At 37.1% G+C, this 10,651-nt stretch overlaps 1 protein-coding gene across 1 annotated transcript; it reads left to right on the top strand.

Annotated features, from left to right (window-relative positions):
* Positions 1-1,390: 1,390 nt before the first annotated feature.
* LOC132056428 (vacuolar protein sorting-associated protein 20 homolog 2-like) lies at positions 1,391-10,153 on the top strand. The gene is made up of 6 exons (XM_059448636.1): positions 1,391-1,636; positions 3,102-3,254; positions 3,340-3,492; positions 5,099-5,182; positions 9,513-9,678; positions 9,776-10,153. Exons 1-6 carry the CDS (start codon positions 1,535-1,537, stop codon positions 9,799-9,801), a joined length of 684 nt encoding a protein of 227 aa, XP_059304619.1. The 5' UTR covers positions 1,391-1,534; the 3' UTR covers positions 9,802-10,153.
* Positions 10,154-10,651: the final 498 nt, after the last annotated feature.

Genomic DNA, 10,651 nt, shown 5'->3' with positions numbered 1-10,651 from the left:
TGAATCAAATGTGACAATAAATGAAAAACCAAAAATTAAGTCTTAATAACATCACAAAAAAAAAATTAAAGGGTAAATCGTGTATATGTACACGATTTGACGAAATTAATTTTGCAAATTGTGTGCCTGTACACGATTTTCCCTTAATTTTTTTTTTTTTTGAAGTTCACAGACGGAAACAAGGAACCGTTAATGAAGTGGGGTAAATCGTGTAGCAGTCCACGATTAACCCATTTTGGTCTATCACAGTTCTCACAACCCCTTTTGGTATTTTTGACACAAAAAAGTGCCATTTCGGCGCCGGATTCTCATAGTAAATGTAACAATTCATTTGTTTATTTAAGTTCTAGAATCCCTTTTTCTTATTTTGATAACATTTGTTAAGTCAAATTATTGATTGTCTAATTCAAAGTTAGTCTAAAATTAAGAATTCAATCTCTTAAATCTCATGTTTTTATGGTTCAAATTCCATAAAAATTATATATAATCATAAGTCCAATGCAAGGAATCAATATCTCAAATATGTGATTGAAACTCCACTTCTTTATGACGGACCGAGAGCCTCTTGCTCCAAAATATCCCAATTTCTTTTTAAAAATGATGCTGAAATTCATAACAATTTTTATACTGTTATAATCATTCTTTTGCGATCTTGACCTTGGGTCTTGCATTCGCAATGCATTACTTGACTAGGCCTATGTGATCGCGATCTCATAAGAGACTTGACCGTTGACTTGAACTTACTCTTCGGGGTTGGCGTCCTCTTGTCTCGAGATCATTGGACCTTTTCTCTCCGTTCTGTGATCGCAACTAGTGCTGCACAATTGGCACAATTGTGAAGCAGGCACCAGCACTTACAAAATTCGAAACTTCTACTATCCTTAAATGGTGCCGAAATATCATGGAGCTCCTCAGGTTCAAACCCGAGCACGCCATAGTCCAGAAATATCATATGAACCTATAGGAAGTCTCAAATCATGCATCTAACACTATGATTACAAAAAGAAAAATATTCCATTTCCTCAATAGTTTACTTCCTCTATGAGTAAATTCTTTTTTGTTGTATAGTTTGGAATAAAAATACCCCTAAACAATTTGAAATAGGTCATCTTTGCCTTTTGTTGTGTTTTTGGCCAAAAAATACCCTCGGCGTTATGTTTTTTGGCTCAAAATACTCTCAACTAGCCAAATATCTCAAATCTCAAAATAACATTCCTACTCACAGTTATTTGAAAACAAGAGAAAATAAGCCAAATTAACCCTTGAACTTTTCCAAACAGGCAGTTTTGCCCCCACAATGAATTTCTCAGATTTGTCAAAAACGGCCCCCAACTTTACTTTTATCCAAACAAGGCCTCTCCCAATTTCCAGGAGATCAATTACGATTTTCAAAGGAGGGGTACATAACATTTTGGAGCAAAGGGTTTTGCTCTAGACATGCAAAACCTCCCAATTATAGCAGATTCTTCTTTTTTCAAACAAAAAATTCATTCTTTTTTCTAGCCTTTGAAATTCTGTTTGTTAAATTTGGAAGATGGGAAATTTGTTTGTGAAGAAACCAAAGATCACTGAAGTAGATAAAGCAATTCTATCTTTGAAGACCCAAAGGCGTAAGCTTGCTCAGTATCAACAACAGGTATACCCTTTTATTCTTGTTTCTTGTATAACATTGAGAAAGGTTATGTCTTTGTTGTTTTTCTTTTTTGTTGTTGTGCTATTTTTGTGTTTAAATGCACAGCTTCATTGGAGGAAATTAGTTAAAAGGGTCTTTACAAAATGAATAGAGGTATGTGACCCTCTGTATACATGGGCGATTGTGAAATAACACAGAAGCGATCTGTCATTTAATCAATTCACCCGCTTTGTTGTGCTATTTTTTTGGACTGCCTAGTTTTATCAACTCATTTGCTAGTAAAAAAGACAAAAGATAATACAAAGCATGAGTAGTTCTTGATGGTTGGGAAAATTCAGGAGGTTGGAATTATGAAGTTCTTGATAATTAAAACTCTGGGATGCTGTTGACACTAGGTATATGATCTTCAGCGTAAGTTGTATAGCTCAATGTTCTTTCTGAATTTGGTAATTTGTCTTCAAGTAATTCAATACATCTTTTTTTTTCCTCGCCCCTTTCGTGATATGAAGAGTTTAGTTCTCAGTTTTCTTCACACGCACGCACGCACACACACACAGAGATATTCAGACATGTATGTATATGTATGTATGTGCGTGTGTATATATGCATATTACACACACACACACACATGTATATACAGTTCGGGTGTACAGGCTGAGCTATATCTTATCAATGTTACTGCTTGCATTGCTAAGCATGTTTCTCTCACCTTGATCACTTCACCTTTTTTCTTTCCAAGTTTCGCTGAATAGGGAGGTCCCTCGAAGTTGGTCTGTGATTTTCTTGTTCTCTTTTATTAAGAAACAGGAGTTTGTTACTCTTTCTATTCAAATCAAAGATTTTATGTCCGGTGATTAAAAAGAGAGTTGCTCAACCTTCTTTCTTGGTTCCTGGTTTATCCATGGTACAAGCTAACCTCCATAATAGATCCTTGAATAGGCATAATGATAGAATAAACTGAAGAAGGTTTACTGTTTTTGTTGCACCTGTAGCAGATTAATCATCATTTTGGGCCTCAACAACTGCAACGACTCAGTAGTGTATTTATTTCCACAATCAGGGACCATGTTAAAAGCCTTTACTTCGGAACGGGCCTTAACTTTCCTTACAACAGTGTTGCTACCCACAACGAGGATGAGAACACTCCCTTTATTATCAACCATATTAGATGTTCTAACAGTACTTTGTTATCTCTCTGTAATCTGTATTGTAATGCGGTGGGTCAGGATGTACAGAAACGTTAATTTTTTTGACGTAGGAGAACATTTTGAAGTTCCATAAAATGGAGATTAGTTGGTTATTCATTACATAAAATGGAGATTAGTTGCTTAAATGATCTCCATCTTTTTTCTAGAATCTTTTTTTAGTAAGTGCATTTTTCTAAAATCTTAAGCTTAGATAAAAGAATATTTAGTGAAAATCGCTTGTTGGTTTCTGACCATCTACAACTTTCTGTTATTGCTTTCAGTTGGAGGATGTTATTGAAGCTGAAAAACAAGCTGCAAAGGACTTGCTGCGTGAAAAGAAGAAAGATAGAGCCCTTTTAGCATTAAAAAAGAAAAAAGTGCAAGAAGAATTATTAAAGCAAGTTGATGTTTGGCTCATAAATGTTGAGCAGCAAGTAAGCAATTCCTATTAAATGCACTTGGTATTCTTTCTTTTAGCTATTTCATTTGCTCTCTGATTCTGCTTATAAATTTGTTTAGTTGGCAGATATAGAACTGACAAGCAAGCAAACGGCTGTGTTCGAGAGTTTGAAAACGGGAAATAATGCAATTAAAGCAATACAAAGTGAGATCAACCTAGAGGATGTTCAAAAGTTAATGGATGATACAGCTGAGGCAAAAGCTTATCAAGATGTAAGCTCTTTCGCAATATGCTTCTTTTTAGTCTTGCGGGATTTGGGAAATTCACTCATACCTGTATTCTAATGTTTGTCATGCTAGTGATAAAAGATAAAACGACAAAATAAGAAACTTCCACTTGATATATTCATGGTCTACTTTTGGGAAATGTTACACACGGCCGGAAAGTGCAGGAAACTTAATTCTGAAAGTTGAAATGTCAAAGAAATTGTCCATCCGATATCATATACATTTCATGACGTCCTTTTTCTTTCAAACTTCAGAAATGTCTATTTTGATTGAAATGATATAGTGGTAGTATGAGAAAATGAGCTTATTTGCCATATAACCTTTTTAAAAAGGCTACTTGCTGTATCTAATGGCCAATCAGCTATTGCTCTGGGGTTTGTTTTTATGGTCATAACAGAATTATATTCTGTCAATGTTAAATAAGGGGTGGGACTTTGGGAAGGTAAATTAGATAATTTGCTCTTTCTGTGCAATATATATGTGAAGCAAACTTGCATTTATGTATGTAAATAAATCCCATCGCCTCTCTCTTATCTTCCCTATTTCCCATTTGCTTTTCCAAACAGTATTATTGTCATCATTATTCTCATACCTATGGACCTGTTCTTAGAAGGTTGAGGTACTTCAAATAGTTTGCTGACATGGGCATCTCTGGGGAAACCTTTGAATTTTTTTCATTCTTGAACCTTGGACACATAAGGTTGTCAGAATCGGATCTCTTTTGAAAGAAGATCTTTTGTCTCATGCTAGCATACTCTAGTTCCATTACGATACGGGTTAGCCATATACTTCACATGTATCTAACGATTCACATGGCATCATGAAGAATCTACAATGCACTAATGTCCGTGTTGGCTTCAATGGGAACTTGATTAAGGAGCAGACCTTTTTAATTACGGATTTCTATAGGCTGGAACCCAGAACTCGTTTCTTTTATTGCATGTTCTCATAATTCTGGTAAGGTCGTCCCAAGGAGTTGTTGTCAGTCAGAGTCATTTGCACTTATTACATAACCTTATGCATAACTTTTGCATGTTCTCATTGTTTCCTTTAAGGTCCCAAGTAGCTGTTCTCAATCAGATTCATTCGCACTTAATACCTGACCATGTGGATAACCTTTTCCTTTTTTTCTCCTTTTCTCCCTTTGCTTAAACTAGTTTGGATCTGTATCTGTGCACAATTGATAATTTTGATAGGTGAAGGCTCATGATTCATGCACCTTGGTCTTTTTACTTGTAATTTCATTAGCTGCAACGAATGAAGTTCATAATTTCCTGACGCTTTTTACTGATAAAAAATGATGATTCCTGTGACACTTCTCTTGTTAAGGGGTTGATTATTTGAAGGTGGATTCACCCCTACACTTCAGTTTACATTTGATTTCTCCACCTCTATATTATGTGTTTTTCTACTTTCTTTTCTGAATTTACATTACTCAGCTCGAGAGACAGAAAAAATATATTTCATATGTTCCCGGTGCTTGCTTTTTCCTTGATAAAAAGTGCTATATCCATGTCAGCTTATTGTAAAGAACTCCTTTTCCTAAATTACCTTTTTGGCTGATTTACTGCTATATATTCCCTTCTTGCAGGAAATTAATGCAGTTCTTGGAGAGAAGCTATCTGCAGAAGATGAAGAGGAAGTTTTAACAGAATTTGAGAATCTGGAATCTCAGGTCTGTTTGCTTTTAGTGCAAGCAATTTGTGTTAAAAAGTTCTTGTTTATTTTGTTTCCCAACCATTTCTTTAATAATATTAAAAATACACAATTTTTTTTTTTGATGACATGGGAACCCGCAGCCGCTACCCTTCGGGTGCGCACAGGGTAAACCCAGCTCCTGTGCAATAGCTCGCAAATCACACAAGAGAGGTAACCCGCACTAGGCAAGCCCGGTGCGACAAGCTTGACCCAGGAGGCAAATCCCCTGCTGTCGTAGGCAGGGTGTTTCGAACTTGAGACCTTCATTATGAAAGCCCCATGCTCAACCAACTGAGCCACCCTTGCGGGTAAAAATACACAATTTTTAACTCTCAACTCCTGTGTACTAGTTGTATACCACAAAGTAGAGAACCTACAAAAAGATATGACTCTACAAAACTATAATCTTCAATACCAACCGGAACCTCATAATTGCACCAAAAGGACATTAAAAATTAGAGGTTATTCCTCAAATCTTCAAACGTGCAAAGTCATTCTCTATCCAAATACATCTCTTTCTTTTCATATAGTCAACATGAGCCCTAATGGGCGTTTTCTAAAAGAAGAATGAATAGTGCCTCCATCATAGTGTCTGACATTGTCCTTTGTGTCCCAAACCATCTCAAAACCTCTCACCACAAGTGTGTAGCTAGCTGCAGGGACGAAGTTAGGCTCAGGCAAGGGGGTTCATTGAATCCCCGTCGCCGAAAAGTTATACTACGTAAATAGGGCAAAAACAATTTTTGTGTGGTATGTAAACTGTGATTCCCTTTGACATAAGGGAAGATTCTAGTATGGTGTCAAAGGGGGTTCGAAAATTTCTTTATGTCATAGCCTTATAGGTTTTAATCCTAGGTATGTCATTCTAGTATTATTTGGAACCCCCTTATATGAATTCTTTGCTCCGCTGCTGGTAGCTGGTAATGCAAAAAGGAGGTAATCCACATCCTTGCTCGTGTTCTTGCACATAAAGCACAAACTGACATAGGTAATCCTTCTCTTCCTCAAGTTTTCCACTATCAGTATTGATCCACTAGCCACCAGCCAAACTAAAAGGCACACCTTTCTTGGCATCCTGGATATTCATTACCAATAGGTGCGTGGAAGCAGGATCCTCCCTAATTAAAGCTTATCGTATTAGGACTTTTACCGAGAACAATCCAATATTCCCCAACCCCGACCTCAGTGAGTCTCAGTTCTCGAGCGACGTATAATGTTTATAAAGCATTTCAATCAGACTTTAGAATCCTGCTACATCCCATTCTTGAAGGTTTGTATGAAATTTTAGATCTTAAAGAGAACTTTCCTCATAGCTTCTGTACCTACTGGATTGCCACCTTTTTAGGAATGTGAACCTGAAAGTGTTATCTCCACACTATCTGTTCTAAAAGTTGATGTTGCTCCCGTCCCCTACCCTAAATGTGATGTCGGCAGTGAACTCTTTCTATCCCTTCACGATTCTCCTTCAAAGGCCTCATCCAAAAAGGACAGCGAATGTTTTTGATCCTCTAACCCGCTTCCATGATTCCATGTTTCTCCGTGGTCACCTCATTCCATAGACAAAGAAGTAACTTACTACACCTTACCTCCTTGTGCTGTGCCCATAGCTTGACTTTCGCCTTTTTCTGTCTAACAGATGCTTTCCCTTCCTTTTGCGTGCTTCTCTGCCCGTAATCTTTTTTTGGACAAGGTATCGAACTGTATATAAATCATCAACACAAAGTGTCAGAAACCAAAATGAAGTGTTTAAATCTGTGGATCCAAACCAAAAGAATAAACTTGAGACAAACCAACTAAGCCCTATATCATCTCATAAGGACCCTAGAATGTCTATAACAGAAACTGGATCATCTATATGCTCTTATTTACACCAATAACCAAACAAAAGAATACAATTCATCTTAATCCTTTGTAAGGAACGACTAGTATCTTCAAAACACCTAAGAGTTCCTTTCCTTAAATTGTCCACCAAATTGTTGCAGGGACAATTCTCCATCTATCTTTGTTTGTGCTGCTATTCCCCTCTGAATTCCAGCTTATCAGTGCATCAGAGGTTCTAGCTGGCATTGTCCACCTTATGCCTCTAAAGCTTGTGAACAAATCCCATAACTGACTGGTCATCTTGCAATGTAAAAACAGATGGTTAATTGTCTCTGAGTTTTGCCCACATAAATAACATCTTGAGCACAAATGAATTCCCCTTCTCCTTAACTTCTCCTGAGTTAACACTGAATCTTTCACCAGCAACCAAGTCAAAATAGCCACATTATATGGAATTTTTACTCTCCATATTAATTTCCATGGCAGTAGATTCAGTTGTGACCCCACCTGATTCAGATCCTTGTAAGCAGAACTTACTGTAAAAAGGCCTTTGCTATGAATATTCCACTTGAGTATCTTCCCCTTCCTGTGCTCCCTTTTATTGATCTAATGTGCCATAGAAATCTGCCAAAGTGTCAATGTCCCTGTCTTGCATCAGTCTTCTGAAAAGTCACGTTCCATCCCTACGTGGAACAAACTTCATTCAAGGTGGCACCCTACTGTTTGGTTCAAGTTAAAAATATTAGGACATAACTGTTTCAGGCTGCCATTTCCCAACCAGTTATCTTCCCAAAACATTATCCTTTAACCATCCTTCACATTCTGAGCTTTTGCGCAAAACTAGGCTACAGATTCCTGATTGATCTCCAAAAACTAGTTCCATTAGGGGACTAGTCACCCCTTTGGTCTTCCAAAATCCCTCATATTTTGCCATCTGCACAGTAGCCCATAAAGTTTGCTCCTCCTTTGAAGGGAAAGGAGGAATAAGGTCTGCTTTGAAGGGAAAAGGCAACATATATCCGGGATAAAAAAATAGCTGTCTTTTAAATTTGTATCTCTTGTGTAAATGCAGTGTCATGGAAAATATGGAGCAATATATGAACTTTCTAGAAGAGATAGGAGATTTGTAGTTTTGTCGTGTTAGTGGTGGTAGTCGGACTTCTGTATCCTGTACCGTCTTGGTACTGTTTTACTTTTTTTTGTTTTAATAAAATTTTTCCTTATCAAAAAAAAAAAAAAAGGTTTGCTCCTCCTTTGGTAATCTTCAGAAGCCATTTGATCAGGAGACTTTTGTTTTGTTTCCTCAGGTTTCTGATTCCAAGACTACCACTTCCCTAGCAAGGCCTTGTTATAAACACAGGAATCTCACCCGGAGCCCCTCCTGTCTCTCAAGGGCCAGAATAACCTCCCACATCACCCTCAAAATTTAACTCCAACTGGTTTCTTGAGCTATTGTCAGTATAACTGGCTCTCTCTTGAGCTCCTCCTTCCTCTCTCTTTCATCCTTCTCTAGCTCCCTATCCTCTTCCATTATCTGCATCTCCCCCAAATTATTCATCATCTTCATCTACACCTCTACTCTCCCAAAAATATCCATACTCCACGCCCTTGTGTCCCCCTTTTAGCGTCTTCATCTTCTTAGCGAGTCAAAATGGAAGTTTATCTATTACCTCATAGCTATTTCACCATCCTGCTATTCTGTTTTTGATATTTGCTGCCTTTAACCATATTCTTTCGAAAGTGAAAGGGACTCTCATGCTTGTATCGCTGCTTCCATCCAGAATGATAGTAAGTGATTTGAGGTCACCTAGTCAATAGAATTTGTAGCACATTTAGTATGGTCATGGGACTTGAAGAATCTGTCAAGTCTTGATCACGATGCTGGGTCTTCAGCCTTGATCCGTTTGAATCTTTTCCCGGTTAATGGAAGGATTTGCAAGAAGAAAAATATGCTTGAACTCTGAGAAATCCTCTATTGCCCTAGTTACTGTCCTCCATCTCGTCCTTTCCTATGGAAATTCCTTATAGTATTGAAATAGCCTCGTAACACATAAGGGATATCACAAGAAGTAATTTTTCATAACAAGTTTCATATGATAACACGAACTAAGGTTTTCTTTTTCTTGTTTCAAGAGTCAAGCATCAGAAGTTGCTAGGAAAGCCTTTATTCTGCACATTTGGTGTTAATCATTATTGGAAAAGAGGCCCAGTAAAGAAAAGGTCTAAGTGAGAAAATAAAGGAACATACAAGTAGAAATTCTGGGTCTGTACTATGTAGAATTGTTACACACTTCCCTATACTGAAGTTACTAGGAAATAAGGTATTTAATTTGTGAAATGTTTTCTTTTCCCCTTTTGCTCCCAAGTTTTCGTCCAATACTTCTCAGTTGATCACTTACTATATCCACTTTCCATTTTCCAGCTGGGACATCGTTCCATCTTTTGCTTAAAATTGACATTTACCTAATGGCTAAACTTTTTTGTAGTTATCTGTGCAAGATTTGCCAGAAGTTCCTTCTGCATCACCATCTGCTGAAAATGTGGAAGAGAAATTGGATCTTCCTGATGTACCTACAAAAACTCCAGTCATTGCGGATGCTGTTAATGAGGATGCTCAAGATACTTCAGCTGGGATTACTGAGCGGAAAAAAGGTTTATCTCTCTTGCTTATATCTTTCTAATACAAGCATGCTTTTCCTCATAAATGACGTCTTCTGATATTTTTGTTGCCTGTCCAATTTTTGCACAGTTATGGAGGAACCATTACCTGCATGATCACTTGTGTCTTGGTTCATAATGTCAAGTTTTGCGACGCTATTAAGTCCTTTTTAAATGAAAAACGATTTCTAACTTTATGTAACATGTACAGTCGTCCTTCGGTTATTTTTTTGAAGGTTTCTGTATTCTCTCTTGTGACTGTACAGATCTATTTCAGAGATCATATTCGAGATATCATATTTGTACAGTGTTCTCCATCATGTAGACGTATTCTTGGTCGTTGACCAGTATTGTTCATTGTTGCGTGTGAGCAATCTCCCTTCTGTTTATCTTGATACTATGCACTGAAGCTAACTGGTTCTTCTTGGATTTGATACTGATATATCTTAATCAGCAATTATTCAACTAAGCCTATTTTCTGTGATTGACGTGGCTAGGTTGCATGCTTAGCCTAGTATCCTTGGACTGATTTTGGATAAACAAAGATGTTGCTCTCTTTTTTTTTCCCACTCAATGAAGAGGCTTCGAAGGTACAAGGGCAAGTTTTGGATGAAAGGGTGAACACCAAAGGGACAAGAGGGCCTCACCTCGGTTTTCTTTTATTCACTTAAACATTAATTAAGTAAAATGGGGTTAAATTATAATATTTGAACGTTTAAGGTTGAAAACACGTAAAGGAATCCTTTCTCTTTCAAACTCGGGGATGTGAATTACAAGGGACAAATGAGTTTGGCAATTAAGTGAAGGTCTTCAAATAATAAATGTTGGGTAGAAGTAACAAGTAAGTAATTATTAATATTAATGAGGACAAACTTCATTAAGAAATCTTTTTCAGCAACCTTCAAACATTTATGTTTACACATTCACCTCAACATTTATTACGTTAAACTAACTCAAATTATCAACA

Source organism: Lycium ferocissimum, chromosome 1 (assembly GCF_029784015.1).
Source record: "Lycium ferocissimum isolate CSIRO_LF1 chromosome 1, AGI_CSIRO_Lferr_CH_V1, whole genome shotgun sequence".
Taxonomy (NCBI): Eukaryota; Viridiplantae; Streptophyta; class Magnoliopsida; order Solanales; family Solanaceae; genus Lycium; species Lycium ferocissimum.
The sequence above is the reverse complement of the archived record's forward strand: the minus strand, read 5'-3'. Positions and strand labels throughout refer to the sequence as shown.

What these genes read in the sequence shown, in the direction of transcription:
- LOC132056428 (XM_059448636.1), top strand. Translation starts at nt 1,535, where the DNA reads ATGGGAAATTTGTTTGTGAAGAAACCAAAGATCACTGAAGTAGATAAA. An exon ending in TTGCTCAGTATCAACAACAG is followed by an intron (nt 1,637 to 3,101) that starts GTATACCCTTTT and finishes TATTGCTTTCAG; the next exon opens with TTGGAGGATGTTATTGAAGC. An exon ending in TCATAAATGTTGAGCAGCAA is followed by an intron (nt 3,255 to 3,339) that starts GTAAGCAATTCC and finishes AAATTTGTTTAG; the next exon opens with TTGGCAGATATAGAACTGAC.